The sequence below is a fragment of the Bos indicus x Bos taurus genome, chromosome 22 (genome assembly GCF_003369695.1).
Source record: "Bos indicus x Bos taurus breed Angus x Brahman F1 hybrid chromosome 22, Bos_hybrid_MaternalHap_v2.0, whole genome shotgun sequence".
Taxonomy (NCBI): Eukaryota; Metazoa; Chordata; class Mammalia; order Artiodactyla; family Bovidae; genus Bos; species Bos indicus x Bos taurus.
This window is the reverse complement of record NC_040097.1, coordinates 1,831,553-1,848,877: the sequence shown is the minus strand read 5'-3', so window position 1 is coordinate 1,848,877 and position 17,325 is coordinate 1,831,553. Positions and strand designations below refer to the sequence as shown.

At 61.4% G+C, this 17,325-nt stretch overlaps 2 protein-coding genes across 5 annotated transcripts in view; one reads left to right on the top strand and one right to left on the bottom strand.

Moving 5' to 3' along the window:
• The window catches only part of ACAD9 (acyl-CoA dehydrogenase family member 9), a 47,485-nt gene that overhangs the window by 29,592 nt on the left and 568 nt on the right, over positions 1-17,325 (top strand). For 3 of the 4 annotated variants that reach the window (XM_027522480.1, XM_027522481.1, XM_027522482.1), the window contains 15 exons: positions 3,048-3,149; positions 5,533-5,639; positions 6,207-6,307; positions 7,137-7,215; positions 8,254-8,428; positions 8,955-9,028; positions 12,049-12,124; positions 13,238-13,308; positions 13,497-13,616; positions 14,121-14,249; positions 14,973-15,052; positions 15,468-15,594; positions 15,780-15,857; positions 16,295-16,423; positions 17,159-17,231. In XM_027522480.1, the coding sequence (XP_027378281.1) occupies positions 3,048-3,149; positions 5,533-5,639; positions 6,207-6,307; positions 7,137-7,215; positions 8,254-8,428; positions 8,955-9,028; positions 12,049-12,124; positions 13,238-13,308; positions 13,497-13,616; positions 14,121-14,249; positions 14,973-15,052; positions 15,468-15,594; positions 15,780-15,857; positions 16,295-16,423; positions 17,159-17,231 (1,521 nt within the window). Of the gene's footprint in view, positions 1-3,047; positions 3,150-5,192; positions 5,450-5,532; positions 5,640-6,206; positions 6,308-7,136; positions 7,216-8,253; positions 8,429-8,954; positions 9,029-12,048; positions 12,125-13,237; positions 13,309-13,496; positions 13,617-14,120; positions 14,250-14,972; positions 15,053-15,467; positions 15,595-15,779; positions 15,858-16,294; positions 16,424-17,158; positions 17,232-17,325 lie in introns of those variants that run through there. The other variant, XM_027522484.1, reaches the window with a different exon arrangement.
• The window catches only part of KIAA1257 (KIAA1257 ortholog), a 35,700-nt gene continuing 34,846 nt past the window's right edge, over positions 16,472-17,325 (bottom strand). Inside the window, exon 15 of the mRNA XM_027522485.1 lies at positions 16,472-16,827. Coding sequence (XP_027378286.1) covers positions 16,586-16,827 — 242 coding nt within the window. The 3' untranslated portion in view covers positions 16,472-16,585. The remainder of the gene's footprint in view (positions 16,828-17,325) is intronic.

Sequence of the window (17,325 nt, the reverse complement as noted above, 5' to 3'; positions counted from 1 at the left end):
GCTGAGACACGAACCAGACGACAAAGCACCGTGCGACTCAGCCAGGAGAGACGGGAAAGCGGCTCCCAGGGCCAGCTGGGTGGCTCACGATTTGGTGACGGCCTGAGATGTGGAAGGCCCTCTTTGGGACGCCTCAGAGGCAGCTCCTAGCCTCCAGGAAATGCATCCAGACCGAGGGGGAACAGTGAACGCAGCAGAGGAAGCAGGCTGAGGAACCCACCTGCAGCCCTGCTGGTAAGGCGGCAGCCGTGAGGAGCGGGCTCGGTGTTCTGCGTGACCAATGTGTGCCTCGCCGTGCCGTCTTGCTGGGGGCCTGTGGTCTGAGAGCCTGGTCTGTTCGTGAGCCCCTTATCCGGTCATTCGAGTCTTCCAGCAACAGGCATCCTAACGGCTTCTAAGCGCTGGACTCATGCCCGCACACTCAGTGGGTAAAGAATCTGCCTGCAGTGGGGGAGACCTGGGTCCAGTCCCTGGGTCGGGAAGATCCCCTGTGAGGGGGATCTAAGTGTTCCAGATGCACTTAAGTGTTCTTGCCTGGAGACTCCCACAGACAGAGGACCCTGGCGGGCTGCAGCCCGTGGGGTTGCGCAGCACACAGCATGGTCCTCGCCCTCATTAAGTCAGGAAGAGGAGAGCAGAGCCTCCCTCCTTTCGGTGGCAGCTGCTGGGGCCCAGCAGAGTAACCCTGGCCTGAGTTTCTCAGCTGCTTCCACAGCCACTCGCCTGTTAGCAGAGGGTTTGAGGAAAAAGAAATGAAGCAAAGGAGAGTCGGAGGGAGAACCCCCAGGAGACAAATGGGCCCCAACTGTTGTGGTCTGTGCACAGGCTGGAAAAGTATTTCCAGACTCGAGGCACAGTGAGAGGAGAGGAGAGTTTATTAGTGCCGGAGACGCCATTAGAACAGTGGGCTGGCTCAAGGGAGAGCCGATGCATTTCCTGGGTTAGTAGCCAGTTTTTATCGTCTCAGGACAAAGAAGATTCCTGCTGGAAGGGTGGCATTCGGTGACTGGTTTGTGTAGGTGTCCTTACCTACTATGGGGTCAGGGAACTGGCCAGTAAGGGTTGGGGGCTCATGGCAACGGTTGCTGTGGGGCTCAGTCGGTTCCGGAGATGGTCCAGGTTCTGGGTTACAGAAGCCTTGCTACAAGCCCCACGCGTCTGACCACGGTATGGGGCTCCAGAAGATGTACTGTGGCTCGATCTGTGACTCTAGATGGGCTCCATCCTGGCCGGTATCCAGGCACTTAGAAGAACACGTGTCCCGCTGCTGTGGGGAGGACATTCCCCCAAAGCTCCTCCCGTTTTATCGACATTAAACATCAATTAAGTCTCTCTGGTCTGTTGTGCGTTTGCGGTTTGTGTTTGCTTATCCGTGTTCTGTCTGGGCGATCCGTTCATTGGTGGGAGTGAGGTGCAAAGGTCCCTCACCGGGGCCTCCCTGGCGGTCCAGTACTTAGCCCACCTTCCAGTGCAGGGGACGCGGGTTCCATCCCGCGTGCCACGGGGCAGGTGCGTGCGCCGCAGCTACTGAGCCTCTGTGCTGCAGCTGAGGCCCGACACGGCCAGTAAGTGCTAAGATATTCGTGGATGCCTGCAGTCCCCCAGCAACAGCACCCTGCTGCTGATTTGCCCTTTGATGGCTGGTAGCGTTTGCCTTATGTATTGAGGTGCCCCTGTGTTGGGTGTATGAACATTTGTGATTGTTACATCTTCTTGGGTTGAGCCCTTGGTCATTATGTACTGCCCTTCCTTGTCTCCTGCCACGTCTTTATTTTAAAATCTATTTTATCTGGTATGAGTATTGCTACTGCAGCTTTGTTTTTTGATTTCTATTTGCATGGAATACCTTCTTCCAGCCCCTTACTTTCAAAGTCTGTATGTGTCCCTAGGTGTGAGGTGAGTCTCTTGTAGACAGCATATATTGGGTCTTGTTTGTTAATCCGTTCAGCCCGTCTGTGTCCTTTGGTTAGAGCATTTAATTCATTTACATTCAACATAATCATCCATCTATATGTTCCTATTACCATTTTCTTACTTGTTTTGGATTTGTTTTTGTGGGTCTTTTTCTTGTTTCCTGCCTAGAGAAGTTCCTTTAGCATTTGTCGTAAAGCTGGTTTGGTGGTGCTGAATTCTCCTGCTGCTGCTGCTGCTAAGTTGCTTCAGTCGTGTCCGACTCTGTGCGACCCCATAGACGGCAGCCCACCAGGTTCCCCCGTCCCTGGGATCCTCCAGGCAAGAACACTGGAGTGGGTTGCCATTTCCTGCTCCAATGCATGAAAGTGAAAAGTGAAAGTGAAGGCGCTCAGTCGTGTCCGACTCTTCGCGACCCCATGGACTGCAGCCTACCAGGCTCCTCCGTCCATGGGATTGGGCAAGAGTACTGGAGTGGGGTCCATTGCCTTCTCCGGCTGAATTCTCCTAGCTTTTGCTTTTGTAAAGCTTTGGATTTCTCTGTCAAATCTGAATGAGAGCCTTGCTGGGAACCATCATCTTGGTTGTAGGTTTTTCCTTTTGCCACTTTTCCCTGCTGCTCCCTTCTGGCCTGGCTCCCAGCCCGCCTGTTCATTCTTCTGCCTCACTTGTCCCGTTTGTTTATTCCTTGTGGCATCTTTTTCATTTCAGCGTTTGTTTTGCTCATCAGTGTTTATTTGTCCTTTAGATTTTCTAGGTCCTTAAACATTTCTTGTATTTTCTCAATCCATGCCTCCATTCTTTTTCTGAGTTTTTGGATCACCTTTACTAGCATTACTCTGAATTCTTTTTAGGTGGATGGCAGAAAAGTTTAGGTGATATAAATTTTAGTTTGCTGCAGTTTTATGCAGGGAATCGCTGTGCACATGGGGAGTCCTTTGAGGTGCAGGTCTCTCTAGGCTGGTGAGGTGCAGTCACACAGAAGTGCCCTTGGTGACAGTTTCCAGTTGTGAAGTTTCTGTTGCTGGTGTTGTAATGTACAGTATTAACATACGTGAAATACAATTGTTCTGTTTACTTCTGTTTGTATAAGTGTAAGTTATGTGTTGTTTAATCAAAGTGTTTCCTCTTGGCAGTGGACTCTCGAAAAATTGACCAGGAGGGGAAAATCCCAGATGAAACTTTAGAGAAACTGAAGTCCCTGGGGCTTTTTGGAATGCAAGTCCCAGAAGAATATGGTGAGTAAAGGGAACCACCACCCAACTGGTTCAGCTTTCAACAAAGCCTCTGTATTTGTCCATGAAACAGTTCTGTTCTGGAAAGGTGGCCTTTGAAAACGCATTAAGTCCAAGGTCGGGCTGCAAAAATGCTGAAATTAATCAAACTGCCCTTTGTGGGCTACATTTAGGGGGCTGGCTGGTGAGCGTGCGGCCTGGTGAAGGGGCTCTTTGGCAGGAAAAGCTAGTGAGCTCTGTGCCCCGCCGTGGGGTTGTGGGGGGCAGGGAAGGACCTGTAAGGTGTCTGCTCTCTGCGCTCTACGGGGCAGGAGGGGTGGGCTCACCCCTGGGCAGGCTGATGGCAGCGGGGTCTCTCTGGCGGAGGGGCGGCCCCAGGCCGTCAGTGCTCTGCGTCTGAACGTTTCAGAGGGACAGAACATAGTCCCATGTGGGCACTGGTCCAGACACAGTCTAGTGTGCACTCTTGGGATCCTTTCCTACGAGCATGGCCCCCTGCCCCCAGCCTGCCCTCCCCAGAGCCCTCCCCCGAGCCCTGGCTGGGGCAGCCTCCAGCTTCGTCAGCTCGGGGTCAGGGGTTTGGGTTGGAGAGCTGCTGGTGCTGAGAGCCGGGCACATCTGTGGCCGTGAGCCCAGTGTCCACGCCGGGGGGTAGTTTGCACAGCAAGGCCCAGACGCTGGTTTAGCTCCAGGGCAAAAGTGCAGTCCGTTCCCCCCACCCACCCCCCACCTCGCAGCCCAGGGTGGGGACTCTCGTGCCGCCGGGACCCAGGCTGGAGCGGCTGCAGTCTGAGGCAGAGCCTGAGATCCTAGGGCAGAGGCTGTGATGCCACATCTGGAGGCGTGTTTCCTCGGGGGTCTCCGTCTGTGTGTGTCTGTCGCCATGTTGTAAGCTCTTAGAGGGTATCTCCTACTCGTCTCCCGTTGAGTGCCTCTTCCCACATCTCCAAATGACAGTAATAAGAGAAAGGACGGTCTGTGGAGGAAACACGGCGTCATCTCTGCAGCTGCTTCACTGCTGGCGGGACGCGGCGCGGGCCTCGGGTGCACCTGCAGCCTGCAGGGCAAAGCCCTGCGCTCTCCCCAGGCCTCCAGGCCCGGCGGGGTCCCAGACCCCGGGGAAGTGTGTGCGCAAGGCGGCGGCCACGTCCAGTATTAGAACAGAGCAGGAGGCTGAGCCTGTCGTCAGCTGCAGAAAGGAAGTGTGTGGAGGAGAGCTGCCAGACGCAGTCGGCTTGGTGACGGTGTCTGCTTCCGCCTGGGTCTTAAAGAAAGCACTTCCTGATTCAGGAGAAGTCGTTGTTTCCTCCACACAAGTTTGTGTGAAACTTGAACACGTCTTTTTGCGTCTCTGTGTTTTATGCCAGCACACGTGTGTGTATGTGTGTGTGTGACTGCACAGCCCCATCCCTAACTCTGCTTTGAGTTCCTGTTGAGTGTGAAAATGCTCTTTCATGAGATCATAAAATGGTCACATTTGGAACTATTTCATTTTCTTCCTTTTTTTTTAAACTCTTCCTTGGGAAATGAAGGCAACTACGACCTTATGTTCATGCCCAAATAGTTTTCAGAAACGTCCTGGGTCTGAAGCATTCTGAAGTCTGATTGGGAATCTCTGCGCCCAGTTCTCCTCCCTGACCTTCAGCTCCCCGCGGTCTCACCCGCCTGTCACCTATCCCCACTCTTCATCCCCCCGCCCATGATTTCACGGATGCTTTCTTGAAGAAGGCTTCCCTCAGTGCTCAGCTGGCAAAGAATCCACCTGCAATGCGAGAGACCTGGGTTCGATTCTTCGGTCGGGAAGATCCGCTGGAGAAGGGATAGGCTATCTGCTCCAGTATTCTTGGGCTTCCCTTGTGGCTCAGCTGGTGAAGAATCTGCCCACAGTGTGGGAGACCTGGAAGACCCCCTGGAGAAGAGAAAGGCTGCCCACTGCAGTATTCTGGCCTGGGGAATTCCGTGGACTGTGTATAGTTCACGGGGTTGCAAAGAGTTGGACACAGCTGAGCAACTTTCACTTTCTTAAGAAAAGTGTCACGATTTTTTTTTAAGAAGCAAAACGGACATCGGTGTATGAAACAAGTGGGAACACAGTGTCTTGACTGACAGGTGGGGTGGGGGCTGTGGCAGGGTGCTGGCCTCCCTGGCCCCTGGGCTGGGGACACTGTGTTAAAGTCCGCGTCTGCATGCGCTTGTTACGGAGCCAGAAAAGGTCTGAAGGGAGGTGGACGGAAGTGCGCTGAGTGCTGTTAACGAGTGATTTGTTTCTTTGTGGCTGTCTGTGTTGTGTTCCCTATAAAACGGTGAGCGGGCCGTACTTCACGGAGCCTTTTCTGGGAGGGTCTGGGGCTGGAGCGCGAGCGGGGCTGTTCTGTTCCCGCCCCAGGTGGCCTGGGCCTCTCCAACACCATGTACGCGCGGCTGGCAGAGGTCATCGGCCTGGACGCCTCCATTGCTGTGACTCTGGCGGCTCACCAGTCCATCGGCCTCAAGGTCAGGTGTGGGTTAGTGGGGCGCGTGGGGGGACTGGGCAGCTGGCTCCTCTGGAAACCGCCTCCTCCCCATCGCCCTGCCCCATCCCTCCAGGCCCTGGTCAGAGGCCGCCGCCTCCGTGGAGCCTGCCCGCACCGTGGGCGGGAAGTGATCCCTCCCGTGCTTCGTTTGCTCCCTCGGGGCCTGCGCGTGTCCGCCCTGCTGCTGGTGCCCACCCTCCACTGGACTTGGAGCATCTCAGGGCAGGCCCCCCGGCCCACAGCTCAGTCCTTGGGTGGTTTTGCTTGGCACAGGAACCGAAGGGGCGGAGCGCCCCCAGGCTCGGCCGTGGCTCCAGCCACCCAGCTGGGCAGTGGAGAAGCTGCCAGGGAGCCCGAGTCCCGACCCGAAGCTGTGGCGAGCCGCCCGGCCTGTCCCCATGTGGGGGCTCCCTGACCCCCCAGCAGCTCCCCATTTATTTTCTGGGGCTGCCAGCTCCGGGCGGCCCCCTTGCATGAAGGAAGCATTTCTGTGAGCCCGTGGCGCCCGCTCCTCTCACTGCCGCTGAATGAGCCGTGTGTGTCGCAGGGCATCATCTTGGCCGGCAGCAAGGAGCAGAAGGCCAGGTACCTGCCCAGGCTGGCGTCCGGGGAGCACGTGGCCGCCTTCTGTCTGACGGAGCCAGCCAGGTCAGCCCCACGCCCCTCGCAGCCTCTCTGCCTGTCCGCTTCCTTCTCTCATCTTCACCTCCCTTCTCCTCCCTGGTGACCCTTACAGACAAGAACGGGCCTGTCAGCTCCTGTTCTGTAACTGTTTTATGCTTTGCAACCCTCCTTATCGGCTTTCCTGGAGGCTCAGTGCTAACTAAAGAACCCACCTGCCAATGCGGGAGCCCCAAGTTCGATCCCTGGGTCGGGAAGATCCCCTGGAGAAGGAAATGGCAACCACTCCAGTGTTCTTGCCTGAAAATCCCATGGACAGAGGAGCTTGGGGGCTACAGTCCGCAGGGTCCCAACAGAGTCGGACATGACTTAGTGACTAAACCACCACCCTCCTTATATAAACGTCAGATGTCACAGCCACAGCGGCTTTCAGACTGCGCGGGGTGGGTGGTGTCATCCGCACTGTCCAGGCTGTGGACTGAGGTTCAGCAGCGTGGAGCCGGCAGCCCAGAGTCTCAGCTGCCGTGGGCTCAGGGCTTCCGACGGCAGGTCGATCTCAGAGCTTGGCACGTGCGAGCCCGCCTCTGTCTGTTTAGGTCCCCCAAATGTCCTCACGGACAGTTTCACCCGAGGTCATAAAGTGGGGTTGGCCAAACCCACCTTGCCACCTGTTTTTGTAAAGGAACTTTTATTGGAACGTACCTGCTGTGTACACGTTGCCTGAGCCTGTGAAGCTGAATGCATTTATTACCTTGCGCTTTAAGAGCCTGTCAGCTCCTCTGTTCCGCTCTGAAATTTCCTGTGGGGGCCCTGAGGACGCTTGTCTGTTCCCAGCCACCTGTGTCTGTCCCCGCAGTGGGAGCGATGCCGCCTCCATCCGGACCAGGGCCACGCTGAGTGCAGATAAGAGTCACTACGTCCTCAACGGCTCCAAGGTACGGCTCTGTGGCCTCTGTGGCCCGGACCTTCAGCGCACTCACTGGCCACCGTGCTCCAGGGGTCGTCGGGGCGGACACATCAGCCCTTGACCATCTTCCTTTGTTGGCAGAAGAACTGGGCTCAGAGAGGTTCCCTGACCCACCCCATCCTGTCCGCCTTGTGGCAGGATAGGTACCAAGGCGTCCCAGCCTCAGAGTCTGTGGGCTTCTGGAGCGCCACCCACCTCGTTGAGCTGCACTCGTGTGTCTGTCTGTCTGTTTTTTCTATTACACGGAACTTGAAGCACACGCGTGTGCTGCTGGGAGCGTCCACAGCCGCCTCCTACCTCATCGCCCCTCTGTTCTGCTGCAGCTCTGGGTAGTGGTCAGGGCGGGCCCGTGCGACTCTGCAGGGTGCTCACAGCACCACTGGACACGGAGCGCGTGGTGGTGACTTCTGGGCTTCCCCGGTGGCTCAGCAGTGAAGAGTCTGCCTACAGCGCAGGGGCCACAGGAGACACGCGTTCGGTCCCTGGTGGGGAGGATCCCCTGGAGGAGGGCGAGGCACCCACCCCAGTGCTGTCGCCTGGAGAATGCCCCGGACAGAGGAGCCTGGCGGGCTGCCCTCCATGGGGTCACAAAGAGCCAGTCAGGACCGAGGCAGCTGAGCGCGACGCCTGCTCACCGTCTCCTCAGCGCCCGTACTTTGCTGTCTCGTGCCTGTTCGGTGGATTTTTTTTTTCCCCAAACAAGTTGCTTGAATCAAAATCCAAGTTAAGTTCTATGCAGAGCCGTTTGTCGGGGAGTCTCTCCACTTCCCCACCCTCTCCTACTTCCCTCCCACCCCAAGGTGTCCTGTGCTAGAGCCAGAACTGCCACACACACACACACACACACACCCCAGACACACTCACATACACACCACACACCGCACACACTCACACAGAAACCCGGACACACACGGCCCTCCAGGGAAAGCCTCGCTCTGCTGTCCTGAGCTGTGGTGGGCAGCCGACGCCGACAGGCGGCTGGAGTCCTCCTGCTTTCTTTCCTCAGGTCTGGGTCACCAATGGAGGACTGGCCAACGTCTTTACTGTGTTTGCAAAAACGGAGGTCGTTGATTCTGACGGCTCAGTGAAGGACAAGATCACAGCATTCATAGTAGAGAGAGACTTTGGTGGCGTCACCAACGGGAAAGCCGAGGATAAGATGGGCATCCGAGGCTCCAACAGTGAGTGGTGCTGTGTGCATGTGGGACAGATGAAGCGTGTGGCCCACGCATGTGTGTGTGCGTGTGAGAGAATGTGTGTGAGATACTAAAATGTGTGTGCACGCATGCGTGTGTATGTGAGAGATGAGGGCGGCGATGACTCCCAGGTGAGGTTCCCACTGCCCCGTGGGACGCCCAGCCTCGGGGGCGGCCGGGCCGGAGGGGTCCTGTCACGGGGCTCAGTACCTCAGGCCCCCGTCTTCCCCCGGGGCCCCCTCCTCCTTCGCTCCCTCCTCCGCGCCCAGGCCCGCCTGCAGCCCAGTGCGTACTCGGTCCACTTGAGGCCAGCGTCCTGGACGTGGCCCTCGGCCCGGCCAGAGCGGCCACACGGTCCTCACGGGTCCCTCAGAGGCCGAGGGGCTCAGCCTCTCAGCGGCCTTGGCTCAGACCACGGGGGCTCTGAGCGAGCGGCGAGCTGCGTGGCCTGTGTGCAGGCCGGGGCCCGAGCACTGGGACCCCGGCTGAGCTCCTGGCCATCGTGTTCCAGCCTGCGAGGTCCACTTTGAGAACACCAGGGTGCCCGTGGAGAACGTCCTAGGAGAAGTCGGAGGTGGCTTTAAGGTGCGTTGCCCGCTGCCCGGGCCCGCGGAGCAGGGAGAACCGGGCCCCGGGTGTCCCCCGCCCGGCTGGAGGCCTCGTCTGCCTGGGGCGGGCCAGGTTCCTGCCTGCAATTCTGGGAGGGCAGCCTGTGGAGCGCAGGGTGCACAGCGCGGGGTCCCGAGTGCCCGCCCTGAGTCTTTTTTTCTTGGAGTTAGATTGTGTTGTGTTTTCGTTGACAGGTAATTCACGTGGCAGAATTTGCCGTCTCCCGCACGCTCGCTGTGGTGGTTTTCAGGACAGTCACTGGGCTCAGCGCCCCACTCCGTGTCTAACTTCAGGACGTTGCCGTCACCCCAGAAAGCAGCGCCGTGCCTCCCCCTCCCCCACCAGCCCTGGCCGTCGCCGCTTAGTGTCTGCTTCTGTGGGCCTGCCTGGTGGGCTGTCTCCTTACGATGTGATGCGCATAGGGCTTCTCTCACGCTCTGTAGCCAAGTCACAGAGGTGTCGGGTGAACGGGCCGCATCGTGCCCCCTGTCATCAGCTGAGGGTTGGTTGTTTCCAGGCCATTTGAGTCGCGCTGCCGTGAACGCTCACGCGCATGTTCGTGTGGGAGCACTGCTTGCCGTCCCGCTGGGGGCATGGCTGGAGGAGCGCAGGGCTGCGGGCTGACGGCACGCCGAGTGCTCTGAGGGCCCACCAGGCTCCCCCATGGTGGCTGCCGTTTCACGTCCCCACCAGCAGCGCTTGGGCCTGAGGGGCCCAGGTTTCCACAGCTCGCCAGCTTGTGTGCTCGTCCTCTTTAAGTGCTCACTCTGGCCTGGGGTGCAGTGTCTTCACCCTGGGGGAAGCTGCCCCCACCGGGCCTGTGCAGAGGGGTCAGGACTCCCTGGCCTTACGGACGTTAAGAGACTCGCCTGAGGGCGCCAGCCAGGCCCCGGCCCCCGCCCCCGGGGAGTGGAGCAGAGCGCACGAAGGGTGGATGCAGGGGCGTCCTGTGCGGCTGTCACAAGGAGGGGGCCCAGGCTCCCTGCAGGCCGTCCCTGGAGACGCCGTCCACTGTTGACATTCCTGAGTTCACAGCGCTGAAATACTTGTGTGCGTCTAAGAGAGGATGGCAGCATCTCTCACTCACCAGCAGGCCCTCGCAGGCTTCACTCGCTAGGGAGTGTGGCTTCCCGAGGTTGCGAGCTGCAGTGTTGCCCCGCGTGCTGAGGTCAGTCGCCGTCTGGGCCCCGGGGTCGAGCGGTCCGTGGTTCCTCGCCCTCCCTGCTTGGCGCCGCCCTGTGTGGCCTGTGTCCCATCATCTCCTGAGTCTGATGCCGAGTCCCCAGGTCGGAGCCCGAGCATTTTAAGTTCTTGGGCTGTGTTGCCGCGTTGCCTGCTGGACAGCTGAGCTGCACATGAGGTCTCTGTCCAGTCCTTCTCAGCACAGCGTTTAAAGAATTTCTTTCCCACTGTGTTAGGTGAAAAGTGATGGTTTTAACATGCCAAAGGAAGTAGATTTCTAAAGACCTGCTTTGTGATGAGTGGGGCTGTCCACCCGTCAGCCTCAACACTGAAAAGCACGAGATGCTGGGGGTGATTCCAGAGATGGAGGGTGGGATGACCGCAGGCCCAGGAAGCGGAGTCCGGCGTGCAGTCAAGGAGGGATCTGGAGGACAGCTGTAGGGGGGGAACGTGGCAAGGGGGCAGGAGCCGGGTCGGGAGGAGGGATGCCTGGGCCCAGGAGCCCCCTCAGGTCGGGCGAGCCCTCCAGGCTTCCATCGCCCCCCAGGAGGTGAGCCTGGCGTCCAGCCGTCCCCTCCTGTTGTTGTAAGTGAAGTTCAGGGTAAACTGCGAAGAGGCTGTGAGGGGGGCTTGTTCACGGCCGTGAGCTGGCCTCCGGGGGCCTGGTGGGAAGGTCCCAGGACCCCAGGTGGGCAGTCGCTTCCCCTCGTAGCCCCGCGTCCTGAGACACATGAGGGCTGACGTCAGGGCTCGGGGGCCCAGGGCCCGCGTGTCACTTTGCACTGGAGCTCGCCCGAGCTGCCCGCCCACGGCCAGCTGCCGCACTCACCCGCCAGGACCCAGTCTGTCGCCCGGTGACTGGAGCACATGCTTCCAGTCTCCCCAGCCCCACAGGATCTGTGTTGAAAGAGTCTCCACTCAGCTTATTGAGCAACTCATCATACATTCAAACTCAGAGGCACGTTTGCTTAATCCGAGTCACCTCGGTGAGCAGTCTGCACGAAGCCGCGTCACGCGCTGCTGCCCCCACCTCCGGGCCTGCGCCCGGGGCTCCTGGCCTTGAGAGAGGCGGGCAGGCCCCAGGCCCTCTTGGGGCTTCGCACTGGCATCCACCGGATGTCTGGGCGCCCTCCTCCCCACCTCCCGACCCCCACACACTGGACTGCGCTCCCCTTCAGTCCCCGCCCACCATGCGCTGCCTGCTGCCTGGGGACTGCAGTGTCTGTGCCCCGTGGGGTCTGCAGGGGGCGCCTCCCAGGACCCGGCATCTGGTGCTTGGGTAGCAGCGTGTCCACTCGCCCCCTCCCCCGCTGGAGGTCAGGGGTTGGGGTCAGAAGAGGACAGAGGTCACCGTGGGAACTGGAGGCAGGGAGCACGTCCGTGGTGGAAGGCTGGGCCCTATGCACGCCAGGCAGGGGCTGGCACGGCCAGGGGCTCACCGCTCAGAACCTCAGGCTCTTCACCCCTTCAAGGGGCCCTGACGCTGAGGCGCGCCAGGAAGGTGAGGCGCTGGAGGCGGACGCCCAGCTCGTCTCAGCCCTGGCTCCCTTGCCCCAAGGCACGGAGGGCGTCCCCTTCCCTTCTGGGCGGACTGCACGGATGCCTGTGAGCATCGCAGTGACGCCAGCCTGGTCTTGAGCGGTGGGGACTGTGCTCCCCGGCCCAGGGCGCTTAACTCCTCCGAGCACTCCTGTGGTCTTCAAGAAAGCCTCTGGCCCAAGTGGACGAGGCTCTCACGTGCTGTGCCCCCAGGGCCCTCCGGTTCCCCAGCCGGGCCCCCGGGGAGACTCGCACTGAGCCCCCTCTCCCTGCAGGTGGCCGTGAACATCCTCAACAGTGGGCGCTTCAGCATGGGCAGCGTGGTGGCCGGGATGCTCAAGAAGCTGATCGGTGGGTGAGTGGGGGCACCTGGCCCAGCCCGGGCTCCCCGTGGCCCCGGGCGCAGGGCGGGCTGCTGCTGAGCCGCCCGACAGCCCGTCCCATTCAAGCCTGGGATCCGGGCTTGATCCAGAAGGAAGGGTGCATGGGGGCGGGTCTGTGGGGCCAAGGTTCAGGTCCCAGCTCACATGGGATGGGGTGGCACGTTCTGGGGGAGGTGAGGGCTGCTGAGCGAATGTGCAAATGCTAGCTGGACACCCGCAGGCCTGGCGATGGTGCCCCATGGGTGTCCGCACGGCGGGGGCGGGGGGCGGTGAGGTCAGTTTGGGGACCCTGGTCTCCCAGTCTCTGGATGGTTCCTTTCTTCTAGTAGAGTCCCTGAAACCCAGATCTCCTTCCCTTTGCCAGTGAAGTTAAAACAGGCCTCTAGGGTCTTGGGGGCATGAAACGTCACTGCTGGCTTTGCTTTGCCAGAGGGATGTGGCTGAGGCTGAGGCATGGGCATGCCAGGGGCTGCTCGCCATAGGGTGCTCGGTGGGTGCCTTGGAGTTCAGGGAGGGGGTGGTTTACAGAAGAGGAGACCCAGGCTCCCAGGGGGCAGTGATTTGCGTGAGGCTTTGCCCCCATCAGCCTGCATGCTTGGGGCCCATCTCCCTGAGCTGAGCTGCCACCACGGCCCTGAGCCCATCTGGACTCTGCTGCCTTGTCTAGAAAGCTTCTCAGGGTGAGAGCTTCGCTCTCACGCTCAGAGGCCGTGGAGCCCCTGGGATCCGGGAGCGTGGGAGCCCGTCTGGGGAGCAGTGGGAGGAGAGGCTATGGGCACTCGGCACCTTCAGGGCCGGCCTGGGACCCCGAAGCGGCCACGGGCCACGGGCCACCCTCCCGGGTGTGAGCCCCTGTGCGCTGCCCCGGCCTGGCGCCCCTCCATCCCCCACCCCGGGCACCGCTCAGAGAGGACGGGCACCCCTCCCCGGAGACACCGGAAGGCGGGGCTATGACATCCAGGGTGTTTGGTCTCAGGGGACCCGCCTCTCGTGGTTCCCGTCTGAGTGCGTGTGGGTGATGACTTAGGAAAGCATTTCAGGACAGCGGGAAATTGTTTTTGATAACTCCACTCTTGCTCAGAAATGACCGCCGAGTACGCCTGCACGAGGAAACAGTTCAACAGGAACCTCAGTGAGTTCGGCCTGATTCAGGTGCGGAGGGGCGAGGGCTGGGCGGGCAGTCCCCCGCGCAGGCACTGAGAGCCTGCCCTCCCGGCAGGGATTCGGGGCGAAGACAAGCTTGCCCCCGGCTTGGCGCTCCTGGCCCCAGGCTCACTCTGCGGCTTGGCGGGCCTGGGTGTCCGTGCAGCAGGTCTGTCTTGACTGTTCTGACACTCCAGGAGAAGTTTGCCCTGATGGCGCAGAAGGCCTACGTGATAGAAAGCATGGCCTACCTCACGGCGGCGATGCTGGACGCACCTGGCTTCCCCGACTGCTCCATCGAGGCCGCCATGGTGAAGGTAACCCGCACAGCACGCCAGCCATCCTCCCCGCAGTCAGTTGCTGCCTGGGCATTGACGAGGTACCCACGCCAGCCACCCCGGGACACCGCTGGGAGCAGAGTGGCAGAGGGACAGAGCCCTGCTGGTCTCCTGGTGGGCTTTGTGCCAGGCTGTCACCAGCTGACTGCTGATCACGGTGAAAGGAGAAAAGTATAACTCCACACCCACCAGAAAGAGCAGCAGGGCTGCCTTGGGAAGGCCTGCCTTGTTCTAGCTTACGGCCTTTCTATGTCTTAGTATCAAAATTGTCTTTCCTGAGTATTTGGCTAAGGCAGATACCAACGTTTCCTGTGTTTTTTGTCTTGGGCGGCAGGAGAAGTCAGTTTGGGGCCACCAGTGAGATGACCGGCAGGTCCCCTCCCCGGGCCGGGGTGGCCCCGTCCGGAAGCACAGCTCTGCGCCTAGGCCTCCCCGTGCGGCCCGCCAGCAGCCTGTGCTGACCTTGCCCCACATCCACGGCAGGTGTTCAGCTCCGAGGGCGCCTGGACATGCGTGAGCGAGGCACTGCAGATCCTTGGCGGCTTGGGCTACATGAGGGACTACCCGTACGAGCGCTTGCTGCGCGACAGCCGCATCCTGCTCATCTTCGAGGTGAGCACGCTCTGCCCACCAGCGCGAGCCCCTCCCACCTGCCTGCACGCCCCTCTGCAGGGGGTGTGGGGGGTCTGCGCTTCCCCTGGTCCCCCCCGAGGGCGCGCCCAGAGAATCCGCTGCTGTGAGCTCACAGGCCGCCCAGGACTGCTCTCCCGAGGCCCCTCCCCTGCCAGGACGTGGCGGTCCTCCGTGGCTGGCGGGGTGGTCAGCAGGGGTGCAGGGCCCTCAGCGTGAAGCCCAGACTGCCCGGGACGGGCTCGGGACAGCCCAGCGCTGTGGCCTCAGTCCAGCCCCGCCCCTCTGACCCACGTGCCACCAAGCGTGCCAGGCAAGCCGCCGCCCACACTGCCTTCCCGAGGACCCACGACTAAGGTGCTGGGGACTTAGGCGCCGTGGGCGTTGGCACCCGCTGCCGGGGAGCAGCCAGCTTCTTCCCAGAGGAGCTGGGCCTGGACCAGAGCGGCCTCCGAGCGCTTGCTGTGCCCTCGGTGAAGCGTCCCTTGCCACCCGGGGCAAGCTGCTTCTCCCTTAGAGACACAGAGTCAGGGGAAAGGTGTGACCCCTGCAGGGTGGTCGTGTGGGGGCAGGGCCCCCGGGGGGCAGTAGCCTGCCTGTCACCCAGGCCCCTGTGATAGCCCTGCTTCCCGAGGGTTAGCAGGCAGCAGCACGGCCTAGCTCGCCACTGGGGGCGGCCTCTGACCTGGATAATGTCGGCCCCAGGGAACCAACGAGATCCTCCGCATGTACATCGCCCTGACCGGCCTGCAGCATGCTGGCCGCATTCTAACTGCAAGGGTCAAGTAAGTACCATGTCCACCGTCTCCCCCCGAGGTCCCCCTGCCCAGCAGATGCCTGTGCTGGAGCAGCCGGAGGAGGGGACTGCCCCTTCCCAGGACGGGGGTGCACCTTGGTGGGGCTCAGCTCACTCCTGGGCTGCGGGAGAGGCGGGGCGGGGGTTGGGGGACGGCTGCCCGGGAAGCTGCCAGGGTCCTGCCCTGAGGTCACCCTGCCATCCACCCCAATGGCTTTTACAACCAGACCAATGAGGTAACCCTCAGACAGTCACTCTGGCATCTCTTCTGGCTGCTCCCGACGAGCGGGCCAGGGGAGGGGCAGGGCCCAGATGTAATCTGGAGCCGCCATGGGTGCCCTGAAGCCGTGGGCTACAGGAGCTGGTCTTGGGGCCCCAGCTCATGGGGCCTGTGCTCTCTGTAGGGAGCTCAAACGGGGCAACGTGACCACCATCATGGAGACCGTTGGCCAGAGGCTTCGGGACTCCCTGGGCCGCACGGTGGACCTGGGACTGACTGGGAAGCTTGGAGTTGTGCACCCCAGCCTTGCGGTGAGTGGCCCAGCAGGGAGCCAGCCCCCCGTCGGTATGTCTGTCCCAGAAGGAGCGTGGCTGGGCACTGGGGAGATCAGTCGGTCCATGGGATCCCAGGTGGCCCTGTCTCCACCGTCGCAGTGGCGGGAGGGCCTGGGCACACAGTGGGCAGTGCCGAGCTGAGCCCTCCGCTGGCCCGGCAGGATGGCGCCCACAAGCTCGAGGAAAACGTGTACTACTTTGGCCGCTCTGTGGAGACCCTGCTGCTTCGCTTCGGCAAGGTACCTGGGGCAGGGAGGCCGGCAGGCTAGCATCTGAGCCAGCATCCAGCGAGTGTCCACCTTGGGCACCAGGCCTGGAAGGCAGGCCTGGTCACCTTGGAGGGCTGGGGTGCGGAGCAGGGCTGGCCGTGGCTGCCTGCCCTGTGGGCTATTCAGCTCGGCAGAAGCCGGGGTGGAGGAACCCTGCCAGGGGCACCTTCCAGTTGGCGAGAGGCCCCCTGAGGCCAGGAGGGGCAGCCCCGTGTGGCCCTGGGTCTTGAGAGCTGATCCGTGGCTGCTGTGGCTGAAGTGATGGAGCTCCGGCCTCTGGCCTCAGCCAGGCTGTGGGACGTGTCTCTGCCCACGTTTGGGGTGTAGAGTGAGGCGCAGAGGTGGGCCCCGGTGAGGACTGTGGGGCAGGGGTCCCAGGGGCCACGTCTCCCCCACTGTGTTCCCAGACCATCGTGGAGGAGCAGCTGGTCTTGAAGCGAGTGGCCAACGTGCTCATCAACCTGTATGGGATGACGGCCGTGCTGTCTCGGGCCAGCCGCTCCATCCGCCTGGGGCTGCGGGCCCACGACCATGAGGTGAGCCCCCGCCTGGGCTCACGACAGCCTGCGGCCCCCTCACCCTGCTTCACTGGGGCCTGCGGGCTGGGGGGTGTGGGCCCGTGTCCTGGTGGAGTGAGCGTGCGGTGCCGTCCAGATGACCTGGGCTCACAACAGTGCTGCGGCTCCCCTCACTGTGCTTTACTGGGGCTCACAACAGCCTGCGGCCCCCTCACCGTGCTTCACTGGGGCCTGCGGGCTGGGGGGTGTGGGCCCGTGTCCTGGTGGAGTCAGCGTGCGGTGCCGTCCAGATGACCTGGAGCCAGGGGAGGTTGGCGAGGTTGGCGGCGTTGCCGAGCTGTGGCCATGGCAGGGGCTGGTGCTCTCAGCTCCAGCGGGCGGTCTGTGCTGCTCAGGACACAAGGCTGCTGCCTTCCGCCTTCCTGCTGGAGAGAAGAGGGGGTGACGGCCGGGGTCCCGGGCCAGGCTTCCTCTCCCTCTGTGTCCCCGCGCATCTGGACGCGCTCTGGCCCACGGCTTCGGGGTCGGGACACCCTCATGCCAAGGAGGTGTTGAATCACCCCCCCGGACACAGGGCTCGTTAGAACCTAAAGCCACGGCTTCCGAGCCCAGCCGCCTGACCCGTCAAGGTGCCAGCCTGGGCCGACAGACGGAGGTCTTGGGAGTGCAGAGGTCGGGCTCCAGGGTGGGGCTGTGCTAAGCCCAGACTGCAGGGCCCCCGGCAGTCATCCTCGGGGATGTTGGTTCTGGCAGGTTCTGTTGGCCAACATCTTCTGCTCAGAGGCTTATCACCAGAATCTCTTCATCCTGTCTCAGCTGGACAAGCGTGAGTGGGTGCTGGGCTTGAGGGGCGGGGGGACCAGGCGCCTGCTGAGCAGCAGAAGGGATGGCACGTGCTCCAGGTGCCGTGGGCACGGACG